Here is a 19659-nt window from a genome sequence, read left to right on the forward strand (position 1 = left end):
CCCATTTAGCATCTTTTTCTCAGTTTTTTCCTTTTCATTTTTTGATAATTTACTCCAGATTCAGGCAAGGGTTTTCCTATCTGCTGTCTGGTTGTTTGTTTGGATGACAAAAGGAAGTGCTGAAACGTATTTTCAGTTCAAAGAAAACACAGACAAAAGTATAATGTAACAAAAGGACATGAAAGGGGTCAAAACACAGCGTGTGCTTACAGCAGATGGTGTTCATCTTAGGGAGAAAGATGTCAGATGAAAAGAAGAAGAAAAACCACATCGCGGAGTGATTCATCACAGGTTGAACAAGTACAATAACTTTTCTTATTAGTCGAGCTGACGAAAACTGCGGCTGTGCATTTTGAGGTCACGGAACAGGTTGATTCAGATGGGGGAAAAAAGCACATCTGTGCAGTTCTTTCGTGGAGTTATGTAAAGCAGATTTCATCACCTTCCTCTCGCTGAATATTTATGTTGTAATATTTACATGTTTGATGCCATTTGTTCTCACCCTGAGACTGCACCGCTTATGCACATTTTCCTGCAAACCCCTAAAAGGAGCCTCAGTTCATATCTGCTCCGCTGGCTAATTTCATGGTGTGTAACTGAGCAATAACAGATAATTACAAGAAAATGGTTCATGAGCAAAAGCCTCCTGTTCACAGTGTCCTGACTCCACCCAGTTGGTGGTTGCCATGCATAGAACGGGTGCAGAGTTACATGAATGCATGTTTGGATACGCCCCTATTGCCCATTTGCAAAGCTCAGTAGTCACAATGGTCATTGCAAGTGATTGCAGGATTAAAATGGGGTCTTCCAAGGGCTACGCATATTATATGTTATGTTTTATCTGCTACTTATTAGCACTGAAATAGCTTGCTTAAGATAAAAAAAAAAAAAAATCTAGTTTCTGTATTAAATTGACCTCTTGGCTTCGCACTTTCCACCAAGTCAATTTTGGTGCAGTAAAAAATGAATAGGCAGATATTTGTAAGATAATTGTGGAGAAAAATGGAAATAAGTCAGAGGCAATCTATGAGTAAAATGATGATGGGGAGCAGAAAATTATTCCAGGAGAGACTACAGAGACTAAATGGCTGAGGCCTGAAGAAGTGTAATCCACGTTATCTACAGTCCAAGGTAACAGTGTTATCTGTCTCGTGCAAGTTAATAACTTCCCTCCACTTACTTTGGAAGTGAAGTATGGCCTCGTTTCCTTCTGTTATCACCAGGGCACATCACTCATTCACCTCACGCTCCACTCTCTCCTGCAGTTTTTGCCAGCTTTTCTCTATATTTCTGCCTTATCTGTCTTCCACACTGTGCGCTCACTTCAAATTCCTTATCCGTCTCTTTTTTTGGTCTAAAGCCTGCGTTGCTGCAACTCTCTTTCCACTGATTTATTTGCATTCCGTTTGGGATTAATGAAAGTGGAGCTGTATAAACCAAGGTTATGTTTGTTTGAGTGTTAGCAAGCCTACTTCCCAGACTGTTGCTTCATCAGCGCCTATTAATGATCGATCTTTGAAATCTGACTGTTCTCAGGTAAAAGGCGCTGGGAAGTAAACGGGAGGGAGCAGAGAGAAGGGATGGTTACTAGGGACAAGCATTCTGGATATCCCCATGAGCTCTTGGATTTTTACACCTAGTTGATTGATTTGGAAAATTATTAGATGAATCAGCAATGGAAAAGAAACATCTCTAGACGAAAATCTACAATCCTGTTAATCTCTTGCTCTTTTTGCACTCAGGAAGTGCAAGAAATGGTACAGGCGTGTTGGGAACCACTATTTATACAGGGTAGACGTTTGAATTGGCTGGGAATCGTCAGGAATAATCGTTTAAATCTTATTATCTGTCTTTACCCTGCAGACTACAAAGATAAGTCCATTCACTCTGTCTTTTCTCACCTCTATACCATGACCTCGAATGAAATGCCATTTAGCCTTCTTAGCTTTCACTGATACATGCTCGTCATCACAGCCAAGATGAGTAGGATCACGTTCTCATTCTGTATATAGCAACATCCCAAGGAAATGTTCACAAGGGCAGAACTTTACTCACAATTTAGTGAAAACGCTGCCTCAAGGTTGTAATTTGCGATGTGCAATTTACCCCTATGTTTTCATTGTAGCTGCTTTTGCCCTGTAGCCAGTTGGGATGTAACTGTACCAACTCTGTTTTAGAATTGCACATACCCATTTAGCAAAATAACAGTTATTTTCAAAAGTCAACTAATATGCTGATTCAGTAAAAACAAAAATCAAACCCAAAAAAAATATTCAGTTTACATTCACACGGGACAAAAGAAATCTTCACATTTGAGCATAAAGTACAGTTTCTAAATTCCTGCCAAATAAAAATGGTTTTTGACATTTTTCTGTCTTAAACTGGAAAATTATATGACAGGAGGCAGTGGCTATCCCTGTTGCCTCACAGCAAGAAGGTCCTGGGTTTGAATCCAGTCTGAGGTGGACTTTCCCGTGTGGATCTCTTTATGTCTCTGTGGGTTTTCTCCCACAGTCCAAAGACATACATGGGATTAGGTTAATTGATGAGTCTAAACTGACTGCAGGTGTGAACATGGGTGTGATTGGTTGCCTGTCTGTGTGTGACAGATTGACAACCTGTCCAGGGTGTACGCGGCTTCTTACCCAATGGAAAATTATGACTGAATAACAGTTATTATGCTAGTCAGCACTGAGGTATTTAATGGTAATGGGTAAAATCGAGGGTAATTACGCATAACTTAGACCCATGATAATAAACTTTTTCATTTTAAATGCTTAGAGTCTTATGCCAACCAGTTACTGGAATGTGTCATGAGCATTTCATGGCAGTGTGTAATCACTGGCGGTGGCAGAGATGAAGCAGGCTGATCAACCCAGTCTCTTACTGACTAGGATGAGGTGGAGTTGAGGCGGGATGCACAAAGGGCAGAATGACATAAGCGCAATGGCATGTAAAGCACATGTAACAGAGGCTGATTGGCTCGCAGAAGGCAGGCAAGAAAATGATTGGGCCAAAGTGATGACTGCAGAGCTGAGATTGATATAAACGGTTGATTAGCCCGAGCACCCAGGAATACTGGAACCAAACTGAACATAGATCTCTCTTACTGAACATAAGCTTCTTAAAATGATAAGGATTTAAAAAGAAATATTATGGCAAAGTGTCAACGTGTAAATAGAAATTAAGGGCTCAGAAACAGAACCTTGTGAAAATCCATATATTAGTGGCACCAGAGCCCATTAATATTTCACAATTTCTGTGCCAAATTATTTCCTCAAAAAATAATAATTAAAAATTGAACGGAACATATTTTATTAAATTAATACTTAATCGCCACACTTTGTAGAGTATGAAAAATAATCTTGTCCACTCCACTAGCTGCTACTGTCATCTATGCTTGTTGCACATGTTGTCGAGAAGTGGAATTGTTGATATTGTGCATTGCTAGTTGTTGTTACTGGGTGACGATTGTGGCAAACCACTCATTCAAAGATGGCTAATATACCAAAGAGTGACCCCTGGCAGTGATAGTGTGTCTTTTGCCTGTTGCAGGCTACTAAACTGTGTGCAGTAAGAGTATTACAATACCATTTCAGGTAGGAAAAAATCAAAATACCATCTGTCAGGCAGGGACTTAAACTTGCCAAGATAAATGTCTGTGGTCTTGCTGAAAAGAGTGGAGAGTGTGGTGTCTTGTTGGTATTTCATAGGCTCTAAGAGGGCTTTATATAGTTAAATATATAATTTGGTGCTCATAGTGCAAATGGGAACCGTGTGTTGTTTGGAAAACACAGGGAATGAAAAGGTCTTTTTGTTACTACAGCAAGACTAAAATGTCTTGCTACTGAAGCAGAGCAGTGGCAGTTCTATGCAGTGGTTTATCAAGAGGTTGTAATAACTCTTTTTAACACTGATGATTAATATTGACTGAAAAAACGTTGTGTTTATGGAAAAACTACTTATCAAGACTTATCGCATTTTTTTTCTAGCTGTCGCTTTGTCTGTGATGTTTATGTGATAAATATTAACATGTTTAACATTTTTGTCCAGTTCTTTCTATTTGTGTCACTTGCAAAACAGACAGAAGTGAACTGGGATCTTTAGATAGGATCTGTATCATGCAGTTGTAATATACATCATTATGAAACCATAAATCTGCACCATGGCTTGTAGAAAGTGATGTCGCTAATGCGTCGCTTTCTCTTTTTCCGTCTTTCTAGGTTCATACAAAGTTCCACTGTCGGCAAGCCCACATCCCAGGATCGGACACCTCGTGCCTCAGCTTTTCTTATGATGGCACGATGCTTGCTTCACGTGGAGGTAAAAAAAAACCCAGAACATTAAATAAAGTTTTTTTAAAAAAGCCTTACCCTTATCTGCCAAGCTTAACAGCCACAATTTGAAGTTCTGGTCATCAATACCCAAGCTAAGAGGGTCTGTTTTAAGGTCAAAGATCACTGTTGGGAAGCAGTGGCTTTTCAGTCTGAGTATACAAATAAGCATGGATCATTAACAGCAACACCCTGCAGACTTAGCTTGGTATGTAATCTGGAGAAGAGATGTCTAGCACAAAGGTAAACTGGAATAACTCTGCATAAGAGACCTCCGCTTCACATTATTCTGTAATGTAAATGAAAAATAACTCATACAGCCTCGTTCTATGTTAAGGAGGATGCGCTGCACTATAGTAAAGTAAATAACCTTCAGAAAAGTTTTGTCTGTGGTGACTCACAATTTACAGTTTGCCTTTTGTCCCCAACTGTTATTTTTTTTCCCCCCTAGGCGATGACACTCTCAAGATGTGGGATATACGCAACTTCAGGAAGCCAGTGAATGGAGTTAATGGTCTGACCAACTACTTTTCCATGTGAGAGTCTTAACTGTCATCTTAATTATAATCTGCCTGTTTGTTGCTGTAAGTGCTTACATATGCATTATTACCCAATAATGCATGTCTGTAACTTTCCCTGTTAGGACCGACTGCTGTTTTAGCCCAGATGACAAGCTTCTGGTGACGGGGACGTCAGTGAAGAAAGATGAAGGAAATGGGAAGCTTGTTTTCTTTGACCGCATTTCGTTTCAGAGGGTCTACGAAATAGATGTCACCAACGCAGTAAGTTCTGCCTCAAATCCCCAACAACCACAGCAACAAGATGTTTTCCAGCTCGTTGATATGATATGTTAGTTACAAACAAAACGGTGACCTTGAACACATAATGAGCAGTGGAAAAGATGATGAATACACAATGACACATAATGAAATCAATATGACAGTCATTCCTTCTCAACATAAGTGGTTTGCGCTCAAGAAAAACTGAATCATTTAAAATGTTTTGAAAACACAACAGCAGTAGTCTAAGGACTCATTTAAAGATCTGTTTAACCCAATGCATTCCACTGCTTTTTTTATGATTTCAGCTTGAAATGTGCGTTGCAGAATTTGAGCTAAACTTAATAAACAACTCTACAAAACTGCCTTAAATTATCATTTGAGCTAAAGAATGACTTTCTGCAGATAAAGAAATGTGGGTTTGGTTTTTTTCTTTTTCTCTATCTAATAAGTAGCACAGTTGTCTGGCAGTGACTAGACATTTTCCTCTGTAAATCACTGTGTGAGAGCAGAATTCAACTGTAAACAAAGTATAATATAGCATCATTGAGGTAAGAAAAAAAAAATCAGAGCTCTATGAGCTGAGTTTTGAAGGAGAATAAAGGCAAGTTAAAGGTAAAAGTGGGGCAATGTGACCTTTCCTTACTGCAATATTCCCACAAACCTATTGGCAGGACAGCTATTGACACTTTTATGCGCACTGCCTTTGAGTTATATTTGAAATTTAATTATCTAAAAACACAATCCGCACGTCCCATTCCCACATACAGAGTACTCTGTCAGACACATGAGCATGCTCTGTACTTTTACACTAATCCCGCTTTCTCAGAAATCCATTTGGTGAGGGCAACCAGCCATAGGTGCTGAAATGATTTGCAGAGGTGCTTTCTACAGTAGAAAGCACTTTTTTGCTGCTTCCTGCTCCTCCGCCTCTTTCTCTCAATCTTCAAACCCTTTTCAGAGATTTAATGGTGTCTATCTATAGACATAACATTGAGTCCTGACTGAAACTAATGCTTTCTAACTCAGTTTCCTTGGCTAAGGCATGCTCCTTCCACATAGGCCATTGAATGAACGAGAACGAGAGGGGAAAGAGAAAAGACTGTGTGTGTGTGTGTGTGTCCTCCAACCCTGCCAGCCAGCTGCTGTTATCTTGCAAAACTTGGCACAGCATTCACACTAAGTGCACACCCCACTGCTCAGCTGCACTAACTGAGGGGAGTGGAAAAATGGTCAGTTTTTTAATTAAACCTGAAATTAAACATTATTCATTCCTGTTTCATAATTGCAATTTAGCTGTCTTAAATAAAATGACTGAGTTTAAATCTAAGCTTTCAGGTGTCCATACACTTGGTAACTTTTGTCATATTGTCCATGTTGTCGACACAAAATGAATTCTCTGATTTCTCTGTTGGTTACAATGTTGCCAAAAAAGAAGAACAGCTTGTTTTAACATCGTGATACCCCCTCACTGTCAACTGATTGACACACCAATACCGTGAAGTGTATGTACCAAGATACCTACCAAGTTTTTTCATTATTGTTTATGAAATAGTTGCTTTTTTAAAAGTCTTCTGCTCTCTAAATAGCTAGGGCTTCTGATTGGTGACAGTTAGAAGACGACACTCCACAAACCTGACAGGACTAAACACTGACGCCACTGAGTACACTTGACCTCTGAGTGTAATGATAATGCTGTCATTCAGAAACAGTTGGTGGCATTATTAATCTGCAAACACCATAATCCACATATTTTATGTGTAGTTCTCAGTCATTTAGACAAAGCAGTTAAAGTTGTGTCTTTTATTTAAGTATTTGAAAAGCCTCACAAATACTTACACACTTGTGGTTATAACATTTGCTCTCACTTTAACTATAGGTAGCATTAAAACAAAAGACCTCAGACGCTTTGGGTCAAAGAGTCTGTGCAGAACTTAACAGCCCTCCTCCTCCTTTGCATCACTCTGTGGACGTTTGTCTTCTCTTTCCCTTTACTGAAGAGGGTAAACATTTGGAAGTGATTTTTCCATTGGCCTCCACCATCTGCCATTCGAAGAACCTCTGGAAGTGTCAGCTCAGTTTCACTTAAAGGATGGCAAAATACCTCTTCCCGTCTTTTCACACTGTGAGCCGTACAGAAATCCAGTAGATTTCCCACAAAATCCAGCCTAATGCCGCAGAAAAAAAGATTTTAGATTAAGGAATGATGCAGGCTGCAAGTCGTCTTGGCAGTGCTTTTATTTGTGTTAATTGTGCTAAACTTCCAAAATTTACAACCCCATTTGCAAAATAGTTTGGACACACTGTGAAATGTAAATGAAAACAGAGTGCAATGATACAATCCACCAAAGCCCTATTTTTAAACCAGATAATGGCAACATATCAAATAGTTGCCAAATTTTATTACACTTTTTATTTTTATACCAGCTGCATGTTTTAAAAAAGTCTTAAATAAAACAAAATAAGAATGAAAGTTGTGTAATGCTAGAACAATAAACAGCATTCAGTTTTTACGAGTAAAGGATTTTTCTGTGGGATGGATTGAGTAGATTTCAATGGATGTCACATTAGAAACATGGCATGACTTTGTAACAGAAGTCACCGCACGGGCTTGTGGGTGCTTATCATTGAAAAAAGTCTGTCACTGTCTCCACAAATGTGAGTTAAATTTCTACCACACAGACAAAAACCTTATATGAACAAGAACCAGCAATCCTGTTGTCTTCTTTGGGTCTGACTACTTTGACTAATGTCTTTTCCCTCCAAAAGGAACTTAATCCTGATATGGATTCTGTCTCAACCTGATTTATTTGCTTTTATATGTCCTAAAACCCCTCAGTTTGTTGGCCCACAGGCTCACAGAAATAAAGTAAGAAACAAAGAAATGTTTGTGTTTAAGAATCATAACTTCTTCTAAAACATGATTTAAAAGCGTGGTTGGTTGCAGGAGGAATGATTAATAGACTGTGTCCAGCTTAGACCATTTTTTTTCTTGTGTTGAGTTGATAAACTTCCTCACCCCAGCCGCTGACCAACAACACAGCAGTTCAAGTACATATAGGTCACCCACACCTGCTCGTATCAGTAAGTTAATTCAATTTTCTAAAGTAATTTTGATGTGTGAATTTAGTTTTGTGCAGCAGATCAGTTATCTCCAGCATGCACTCGGTGAACCTGATGAATGTGCTATTTACTATGTTTACATCAGCCGTCAGCTCTCGGATGGCTCCAGAATTTAAGTGCAGTCTTTATAAAGTGGCGTACCAAGCAGGCGAGTGAAAGGAAGGGCCACCAATCATTTCTAACTAAACAGTCTACATAACCCCAGACCTGGATTCTGGGGTGCGCTCAGGAGCAGAGGCTGTTTCAGGCTTGTTTGGTAAATATTTCAGACACGCTTAAGCTTATCTTAGTCCATCAGATGGGTCAGAAACCAGGTGAGATCCTGTTTACTAAAAAAGCATCAAGCTTTGGCTGCATTTCAAATGGAGGCTGAACTCTGCAGCTCTTATGCACTTTCTGTAAATCTGTGTGTGTGTGCATACTTCTGTGTGCCGATTGTCATTTTATCTATATATGCACATTTGATCCCAACTACATATGTGCACCATAAATACTTTATATAATGACATTTCCTGCTGTGGGAAAATCCATCTGAGGACGTTTGCTGTATGGAACTTTTTTCTTCTGTTATGTCTCTACTGTTGCTGTGTAGTAAATAATATTAATCATGTTTTGATACGTCACTCAAATCACAAATTTAATTCACGTTATTCACGCGGTATTGGCCATATATTATTGATACTCCACAAGCAGAATCACAATGGCAAAGTGCAGACCTCAAGGCCAATAGTCCACTTTCCAATGATACCTGAGATTGTAAACACAATGATGATGATTGGTTGTGCTTCCATCCATCTATTTCCTGCAACTTAGCTGGGCGCAACAGTCTGATGCTGCCATTCTACTAGTAAAAGCAGTGCTTGGTCACTGTGGCACAGCCAAAATTATTGTATCCGTGTGCTGTCTGTGACAACTTCGTGAAAATCGCAAATATGTCTGCTGCAACTCTGTCGTCTACATTCACATTAAACTGAAATTTACACTGACTATTTGTATTCAAAGTCCAGCCAGAACCTCAGAGAGTACAATTGTAAATTCAGAAACTCCTCAATAAATGGTAATGTACTTGCAGTTTAATTGCAGAATGACATAGGCACCCGGTAACATTTTTATATAGGAATATAACCAGAATACAACCAGTTGATTTTAGTCCCTTATTGGAAAGAGACTCATCACAGAGTTGTTGAGCTCATCAACGCAGACTACCCAAGGCTGCAATGTTCTGGCACTCTGTGTTTACAAGGTATGCAGATCTTCACCAGTTTGTCTGAAAGTGAGTGCCGTCAGTCCAAGTTGGACTGCATTTGCTTGGAGACAGGTTGCCTCCTATCAGGTGCCCTGTGCATTCACCTTGCAGTCGAAAGTGGTCACCCAAAGACTGAAGATGCTGCAACATCAAACTCTGGGCAAACACAGATTTTTTTTGCCCTCTAGTCTAAAGAAGGTTGCTGTCTTATCTCTGCTTTAGTGTGAGTGAGCCATAAGCATAGATAATATAGACCTCAGTCTCCCTAGGCAACGTGGCTGGGGAGACTCTAGCAACTTAATGGTGACATTGAGGTGTTTCCAAGCTAGCAGAAAGATGAAATCTCTTCAGCATACCCAGAACATACACAGATGCCCAAACCAATCTCTCCTGGCTTTATTCAGTGTGGCGTATTGGCTGCTCTGCCTTACACCTCTTCTAAATGACTGAGCTCCTAAAAGATAATGTGAGGAATAGTCTAGCATATTTGGGTAAAGATTGGAAAAAATTAGAGATTTTGGTAGAAACTTTAAATTTTGTTGCAAAGTCTAATATAGCAAGAATTAGACGTTAAATGCTGCTTTGAATTCTGCTTGATCAGTGCTTCATTTCTGGAAATCGAGCACCTTTTAAAGTAAGATGCATAAATGCATCTCCAAACCTCCAGCGCTGAATAACTGTACAGTGTTTAAAGTGCAGATACCAACATTTAATTTTCGTCTTTCCTTTAGCTACAAAAACAAAACCTCTGAAGTGAGCTGTTCTTCTTTTACAGCTCACTGAAAGTCAGCGGTTCTCTTTACCATACCTTTAAAGGGGACTTTTGACACTTACCTGTGTCCTGTGTTTTCTCTTACCAAGCGTACCTTGGAAGTCAGCATAGAGTTCCAGTCAGGTAGTTTGTGCTATTTGTAGACTTCTTGGAGTGTAGCCCTCTTACTGTGTAGCGGAGTTGCTTAAACTAGCATTCTTCTCTCTTTTTTCCCTCTGCTGCGTTCATTTAACCATTATAACTCAGTCTTTCAGAAGCAGTGCACATTTGGATCCACTCACCAGCAGCCAAACAAGAACTACAACTGACTGTTATGTCTCATTAGTGCCTTATTTCATAATCGGCATATATATTGGCCAAGTGGCTGTTGTTATGTTTATCCATAGTCAGTCTTCGTTATTTTAATCTGATGGAACGTAGAAGCATGTTACTGAAGAACTGACTGATTAAAGTTTCCTCTCTCATAATGTGATGTAATTTTGTGGACATGAAGTGTAAACAGGGGTTGCTGGAGTATAAACATGCTTCTCTGAATATCTGGAAAGCAGTCTGGACTGGACTGAGCTGTGCTTGGCTGTGGGTTTTTTGGTGGGTGCAGCTGGGATTGGCTCCGCTGACCTAGGTCGTTTTAGGCTGCTCAGGTTTTTATGTTAGATTTGCTCCACTGTTAACACAGTTATTTTCAGAGGTATCAACAAGCATATTTTGCTTGGTTGTTGTTGTTTTTTTTTTTAACTTGACTAGGTAGCTGTTCTGGCCTCTTTGTCACTCATCCTGTTGCATTGGCTTTTCTGAGTGCGTGCTTTGACAGGACCTGTGAAGTGTAATAGAATGTCTGCATTTCTCTGCATGACTGTCTTTTGTTGCTTGAGCAACTTTGATAGGCCAATTAATTACACATTTAAACTGAAACAAATCCACAGTTTGTGAAATTATAATTCATGCACGCTGGTATGTGTTGGGACACGCATCTATCCCAGACCAAATAGTTTCAGTGCTGGATGAGTGTGTGTGAGACTAGGTGAATGAGCCAGTGTATGTATTGCACATGCATTTGTATTGGAATTATTAACTCAAATTATGCATCTCCCATTGTATGAAAAGAGTATGCGAGGCATGTGTTCGGCACGTTCTGTTTCTAGCATTTTTCTAGATCCTCCAATTAATTACAGCTGGCTCATCTGGTTGAGCAGATTAACCCTCGTCTGTCTCATGAGTGACACACCACTGAGCTACTGGCTTGATGGTGCAAATATGTATGAGGCGTGAGTAAAACGAAGCCTGGTTGTGTGATTTTAATTTACTGAAAGCATAGATAGTCTTAATTGTGTGTTTGGAAAATGGGTCAGCGTAAAGCACTTTTATTCTTTCATGCTGTGAAAGAATATCTTGGTTTATAGAACACTTGTAGACTCTTTATAGTTTTCATATCAAAGAGTTAGGCGTGTTTTCCTCTATGTACATTTATGTACAAGTCCTCCCCTGTCTGTTCTTTTGTGTGCATGTACGTGCTTGTGTATGGATGATCACATGTGTGCTATTGAGACGCCTTCCTCTGGTATCCTGGTGGGAAGCTGAACAGCTGGACGTTAAGCAGCTTTCACTCTCACAGAATCCCAGGACATCCCAGTCATAGTCCTACCTACCCCCATCCAACGCTTCTGTCCCAGACCCCATCAGATTGCCTTCTCTGTTCCATATAAAGACGTACCAAATGTCTGTACAACTACAGGACATACAGACCACAAGCTTATCCACAGATAAAGTGTGTGTTAACAATAGCCCAGAATTAACCACTGAAGGCTGTGATGATCTAATAACGTGTGCAAAGAAAGCAGAGACAACTGCAGGGGGTTTCGAGTTCTCTGCTGTAACTTGCATATCACAGAATGAACAGAGTCTTCGTCATTATGACTACATTTCTTACTCTGCCCCTGTTTTGTCTGTATTTTTCTTTCTCTCTCTCAGACACACACACACAACCAAACCTCTGGATAAATGTGGTCACATTTGCGTATTGGCACTGGGCCATCTGTCACACACAGACTGAGGGATCCAGGCCTCATCCCAACAACCAAATATAGTCAACTAGAGCAGCAGAGCACGCTGGGACTGATCCCCTCTGTATCACAACCAACCTGGGTCACACACACTCACAATACTCAGGACAATAAAATAGGATTGTTACCTTTGTTGGCTGAGGAGCAAAAATGTGCCTGTAAATCTGGCACCTAAACTGATGCAGACCTCTGTTTGAAAGTATAACCTCCTCACACATACAGCCTTGGGTTACTGTAGAAAAGTGCTTAAGTGACTTATTTTGTTTTTGTCTCTTTTTGCTTGTATTTCAGAGTGTTGTCCGCTGCCTGTGGCACCCCAAACTTAACCAGATAATGGTGGGAACTGGAAATGGGCTGGTTAAGGTGTATTATGACCCCGTTAAAAGTCACAGGTATGTTCGGTTTAGACCTTTTACAGATAAATCTCTCACTTTTGCCTTATCTGAAGTATGTTGTGAAATTCTCAGATGAGACTTATTTAAATAACAAGTAATTCTGATATTTCTAACCATAAATCTGGAGCGCACAGGATCATAAACTTATTCTATGAAATATTTTTAAATAGCACCATGTATAACTCTTTCCAGGGGGGCTAAGCTGTGCGTAGTGAAGAGTAAGCGCAAAGAGAAACATGCAGAGGCTCTTACACAAGACTACATCATCACACGTAAGTTTCTCCACACACAAGTGTAGAAAACACATTTTCCAAATAATAATGTGTGTGTTATTAATTTTCACCATCCATCCATGTGCTTCTGCTTATCCAATTCTGGGTCACAGTTGGGCTGGAGTCTATCCCATCCAGGGTGCACCTTGGATGGGCTTGTCCACTCACCTTTCAATGCAAATCATAAATGTTCATCGGCCACTTTATTAAGTACTGGGTGGGTACTGAGTTGAATTCTTCGTGACATATATTCAACAAGGTGTTGGAAGCAGATTTTGGTCCATATTGACATGACAGCATCGCACAGTGGCTGCAGATTTATCAGCTGCACGTGGACGATGTGAATCTCCCGTTGCATCGCATTCTAAAGGTGCTCTGTTGAATTGAGATATGAAGACTGTGGAGGCCATTTGAATGCAGTGAACTCAGATGTTCAAGAAACAATCTGAGCTGATTTGAGGTTTGTGACACGCTGTGTTATCCGGCTGGAAGCAGCCAGCAGATGATGGGTACACTGTGGTCATAAAAGGATCGACATAGTCAGCAAAAATACTGAGGTAGGGTGTTGCATTTAAACGATGCACAATCGTGACTAAGGGACCTAAAATTTTCCAAGGTAATATCCCCCTTACCATTGTACCACCACCAGCCTGAACCTTTGATACCAGGCAGGATGGATCCATGCTTTCTTGTTGGTTAAATCAAATTCTAAGTCGGCTATCTGAATTTCAGAGCATAAATTAAGACTCATCAGACCAGCAACATTTCTCCAATAGTCTGTTGTCTAATTGTGATGAGCCTTTGTGCATTGTGGCCTCGGTTTCCTAGCTGGCAGAGCTCACACTGTGGTCTTGTACTGCTTCAAGGCTCGATTGTGTGTTCAGGGATGCTCTTCTGTATACCTTGGTTGTAAGAAGTGCTTATTGGGGTTATTGTTTCCTTCCTATCAGCTTGAAGTGGTCTGATCAGTCTCTTCCACCTCTGACATCAACAAAGCATTTTGACCCAGAGAACTGGTGCTCACTCAATTTTTTTTTCTTTTTTTCTTTTTTTCAGACCATTATCTGTAAACCCTAGAAATCGTAGTGTGAAAAAATATAGTAGATCAGCAGTTTCTGAAATACTCAGCTGATTAGATATTTGCGTTAATGAGCAGTTGAGGAGATGTAAGTAGCGAAGTGGCCAGTGAGTTTATACCGCTTTTATCATGTCAACCTCAAGTCACAGACGATCTGCTAATCTGCTTCATACAGTAAGGCAGTGGGATTTAAACAGGACAAAAGAAGTATCACCAAAACAATGCCAACCATCTTCGAAATGTGACGTGACAAGCAGAGCATGTTTCTTTTCAGACAGAGAGAACTAAAATGCCAGTCCTGGTTTACATCCTACATCCGCTCTGGCTTCTCTTTCTGTCTCTCTCTCAGACACACACGCATACACAAATATTCAGACACGCTTTATCTCATGACGGGTGGAGGCTTTGTGAGGAATTAGTGAGTGTTCAGGGTGTTCATTAGCAGATGGAGTTGGGTGTGGAGTATTGAATATAAAGCCGGAGGGGCACTGTGCCACGCGATGGCCATGTGGTCTTCTGTTATGCAGGATCACGCTAGGGACAACCTCCTCTCCCACCCCCGCTGGCGTGATCCGCTGCTGGTCTAACCACACACACAAACACTACCTGTCATGCTGTCATATCACCAACACACGAGGTTGTCATCTGTTGGGTGCGTGCCTCTCACTCCTGTGGCCCCAGACTGAAGTCATAGACTTAGAGGACCGTGACAGCTGCCGACTCGGCGTCGCTGATTGGCTTCTAGGACCCCATTCAAATGCCATTTATTGTTTGGGCTACCTTTTCAAATGCATCATGTGATTTCATTGCCATGCCAACAGGGTGTGAAGTAGACAGGCATTTGACTGCCAAAAGTGGTGAGTGACGCACTTAATGCCCTGGCATTGGAAAATTAGAAGGCACAGGAAGCAAGTGATGGCCCATTGAGAAAAGCGAGGGAATCTGTTAACAGTAACCTTTTTGCTTAATGTAGCATGGCACAGAAGAATTAACACTGATGGGACTCCCGAATGGAAAATCACTTTATCTAACTCTTTACTAGAGTGTCACCTTGTAACCCCTGAGGATAAGAGCAAAGCATACACACTTTCTAACACAAACTGGCTTGTTCACACACACACAGACACACACACACCACACACTTTTGAGGGCACCAGTTCACTCATGCACTCATGAGTTTAAGTACTGGAGGCCCTTGTTGTGATGGTGTGCACAAAGGTGTGAAAAGCAGTAGAGTGATTGTCTGAATTGAAACTTGTATTGAATATGCTGGTGTGCATTACAGCAGAAGAAGAACACAATAGGTGGGACGCTGCTGGGGGTCACCTGGGGCCTTGTTTATGAAATATAAGTGGTCAAAATTCTTGAGGGTCGTCCTTGTAGATAATGTTCAATTTCAGAAGGAAGCGCACCAAACCAAATAAAATAAACAATTATAACCTGAGTACTTTTTGGAATAGGAGGTTGTTTTGTTGCACAATGCAGTCATCTAGCTCATTGCTTGAGATTTGTGAAGCCTCTATATGGACTTGTACATGACTAATGATGTCAGACATTTGTATTTAGCTCAAAAATCAAGCGTGTAAGTCAGTAAAGTTGAACATTTGGACACCATCTGTGCACCTGGTGTCCTTCTGAGTCCATTTGTTCACCAAAAAACCCCCACAAATCTATCCAAAAATGTATTTAAATGCAGCTAGTGACATATTTGCACACTGTGTTCTCCAGATCTGTGAAGATATTTGACAAACTCTGGTGATTGTTTTATCAGTTAATATAGGCGACATGAAAAACCTGTATATTCAACATTATCCTGGCTCAGAGAACAGCTGATATGCTGGTTTGGCGATAAAGTAGATTTTAGATCTAAGGAAATAATTTGTGTACAAGTGCCTGTTTTTGCATGTATGCTGTGTATCTAATGCTAACAGTGCAGTAGGTGAAATTGTGAAATGTGTTCATTTTCTTTCTGTTTCTATTTCTGTCTGTACTTTTTAAGGACAATTTCCTCGGTGCCTTGACTGCTTATTTGTATGGCAGTGTTGTGTTGGTCTTAGTTACCTAAGCAACTGATTGTCCTTGTTTACTCTGTGCGTCTCCAGCTCATGCCTTACCCATGTTCAGAGAGGCCCGACAGCGCAGTACACGCAAACAGCTGGAGAAGGACAGACTTGATCCAAAGAAATCCCACAAACCCGAGCCTCCGGTGTCTGGACCAGGTAACATGCTCTTTTCTTCTTCTTTTTTTCTTTTTTTTTGTTGTTGTTGTCTGTTTTTAAAATTAGTAATGCAAAAACCAAAAAGTTAAGTGAACAAGAAGAAAACAAAAGGACCAGAGGTGATATGAAAAGTGATGTTAAACAAGATTAGATTAATCAGGTTTGGCTGCAATTCAGCGGCTGTTTTTGTTTTGGATGTGAGTCATGTTCGTAACTGGACACCTACAAGATTTGGTGCAAGGCAGATGTGCAAACCCGTAATTGTTGATATGCTCGGTATTATGCAATCCAGCTGATGTCGAGCTGTAACAGTCTCTCAGAGATTTACTCTTGCCTCATATTTTTTAAAGACGCCTTTTAACACACTTCTACAAAATACTACACCTAAAAATAATAATAGGTACAGTTGTGAGCCGTGTTTCAATATGGCAAAGGGCCAGACAGTGTTTCCTGTATCACAGTATCCAGCTGGCTCACCGTCTCTTCACTACCACTGTTTTTTCACTTAATCCCTCAGCACAATGTCTTTGCAACAATGTAATGGTTCCACAGTGGGGATTTTTTTTTAAGTTCAAAAGACATGTTTAAGCCATTTGGAAGTTTAGGCCAATCACAACAGGTCTACCTTACGCTGCACATGAGGCCAATCAAATGTTTTGGATTCAAGGAAATAATTGTTTTTCAATATATACCAAATAGTATATAAGTCGTTTAACTCTTATAGAGGCTTATAAATAGTAAACACAAACTTTGCTTAAAGATAGAAAATAGAAAAATATATATATATATGTGTGTGTGTGTGTGTGTAAAATAAATGAAACAAATAAAAGTGTCAATGAGGTTGAGAAAAAGACACAAGTCTAAACTGAACAGTCTGCGAATCAAAATGAAGATCCACTTCATGAAAAGGTGGGATGTTTGATAGCAGGTCCTGGGTTTTTAGATTACAGACGAACTTTATATTGTTTGTTTTTTGTGAAAAATGACTTTGGATAACTGCAAGGTAACGTTTGGTGATTGGCCGGATGCTTACAAGCAATGGAAAGAGGTGCCTCTCAATCCCCAAACAAACCTATGGCCCAGCTTCAGCAGGAAATCCCTACATGTTTTAAGTATGCGTGCATGTGTGTGTATCATATCCTTGATCCTTTAAGATGTCCTCTCTGGAAAGCAGGAAGTTTTCCCCCCCAAAAGTTCCATTAAGTGCAGTCAAATCCAGCCAACTGCATACGGATGCTGCAGCAAAGAGCCGAGCTTGTATGCGCTGCTTTGTGGAGGGACTAAAAATTAAATATGTGACAACCCGATAATTGAAGAAAGCGTAATGTTCCCATTATGTTTTAAAGTAGTAAGAGAGTCACATCTATATTTTTAAACAGCCAACTGGAACATCCTCTCTCTTAAAGCCTCATGTCACAAACTAGATTTTCTTAAACCTGAAAACAAAGCTAAGTGGAGGTTTGGAAGTCTAGTTTCCTCCCAGATCACATGAATTTAAGTATCGAGAAAGGTTACGCGTTTTTTCCCACTGATGCCAAAAATTAATTACCTAACCCACAAATTTCATCACTTTCCAACATCTCATATTGTACTATAGATTAATATATAGTACATCAATATGAGTAAATAAATCTCACACGTCTGGGATGTTCCTGTGACGCAGTGGGAAGTCACCAAAGTTGAAAATGTAAAATCCCAGTTTTCAGAACTTCAGCTCATCAGCTAGTTAAGAGGTCTAATATCCACTGGTGACAAAAGGACACTCATCATAGCCTTACATCTGCTGTTTGCCCATTATGATGATGTCAGCTCATGTTCCTGTCTACTAAGGTGGGGTTAAGTGAATGAGGCCCCAGTAACACAGGCCTAGAGACTGGTTTTGGTTGGATTGCTGCGTTTGCACGGACATGCTGATTTACTGCCAACTATTCAAAATAACACTTTACTGATGTTTAGGATTCGCTGAACTCTTAGAAGATGCACAGTTTCAGTAATTTACACGTAGTTTTGTATGTCCATGAGTCTCAGCTGGATCTAATCCACTAACTGTGTGCACTGACAGGCCGAGGAGGCAGAGTCGCAGCTCACGGCGGCACGTTGTCGTCATTCATTGTGAAGAACATCGCATTAGATAAAACGGACGACAGTAACCCGCGAGAGGCCATCCTGCGTCATGCCAAGGAAGCATCAGAGAACCCTTATTGGATTGCTCCAGCATACACAGAGTAAGAGAAAAACGCATGAATAATTCACACACTGTGTCCATGTGACGGTTTCTGTCCTGCTCACCCACCCACCCTCTCTCATTATTAGACAGTGTAAGATGAGTGTGTCTGCTTTTTGGTACTGTGAGGTGTCACACAGGTAGGTTTCTTCTTACCGGTGTGACACATAAATGTTTAAAAAGCTGTACCGTTTCACGCACTCGAAACTGCAGAGCAGAGAGCAACAGACAGTTTTAGATCACTATCAGGATCCGGCAGCTATGTAAGCGTGGAACAAATCTGAGCCAAATCAAACAGTCTGTCTTTCAGACTGCAGGCAAACAAGCTCGAGTTAAATTTAGTATCTAGTGATACACAGTGTAGTAGGTAAATCAGATGAAGCCTGGCTGCTCACACAGTGGGCTACTTTTCACCTTTACAGCTCTCTGTGGGTTTAAACATTCAGTTAATGCTTAGAGGTGTTGCAAGCAGCTATAGATTTTTTGTTGCAATTATGCATGTTTATTTGAAAGGTACAAAAACAAGCACTCAGAGTGAAGAGCTTTTGCATTAAAATACACAACAACAAAGAAAAAAATGACTCAATAGTATGCACACACCATAGCTCAGTGTAACTTAAAGCACATTCTTTAAAACAAAATGGGAATAATCAGAAATCTGACAGCATTTAATGGAATTATGTCTCATAAATCTGATATTTGTTTTAGGAGAAAATCTACCTGGTCCCAACGTCACCAGACATTCATGTGTAGTTTTTAAATCTGATGATCACCTTCAAATAAACTTTTATTTTCATTCTTGTCAGAGTGTTCTTTGGTCTAAGAATTTTAGATTATTCTCTGAGGTAAACTGCAAAAACCCTCCAACTGTGTGTATTTATCTTCACACACCTGCGTAGTCTCAATGCTACTTAATAAAGCTGCCGTGTTGGCCGTGATAAACTTGTCTTGTTGCTCAGGGGTGCACAACGACATGCCAGTGCCTTTTTTTATGGCGGTCTGCGAAGATAGTTGTACACTTTGTGCATGAATGTTTCAGTTTTTTGGACATTTTTTGCACGACTTTACCTTTATTTCTTAGAACACCGAAGAAATTTAACTAAAAAGTCACAAAGGCTGACGTTCCAGGTACTCAACGAGCCAAAGTCGTCACAGGA

General features: G+C 40.2%; 1 protein-coding gene across 1 annotated transcript in view; it reads left to right on the plus strand.

Moving 5' to 3' along the window:
- Positions 1 to 19659, plus strand: part of wdr70 (WD repeat domain 70) — a 42678-nt gene that overhangs the window by 22282 nt on the left and 737 nt on the right. The window contains exons 11-17 of the mRNA XM_084935214.1: positions 4224 to 4323; positions 4786 to 4870; positions 4978 to 5116; positions 12606 to 12706; positions 12902 to 12981; positions 16162 to 16278; positions 18341 to 18503. Of these exons, the coding sequence (XP_084791340.1) occupies positions 4224 to 4323; positions 4786 to 4870; positions 4978 to 5116; positions 12606 to 12706; positions 12902 to 12981; positions 16162 to 16278; positions 18341 to 18503 (785 nt within the window). The remainder of the gene's footprint in view (positions 1 to 4223; positions 4324 to 4785; positions 4871 to 4977; positions 5117 to 12605; positions 12707 to 12901; positions 12982 to 16161; positions 16279 to 18340; positions 18504 to 19659) is intronic.

The sequence above is a fragment of the Perissodus microlepis genome, chromosome 7, assembly GCF_051167445.1.
Source record: "Perissodus microlepis isolate ML-2025 ecotype Zambia chromosome 7, ASM5116744v1, whole genome shotgun sequence".
Lineage (NCBI taxonomy): Eukaryota > Metazoa > Chordata > Actinopteri > Cichliformes > Cichlidae > Perissodus > Perissodus microlepis.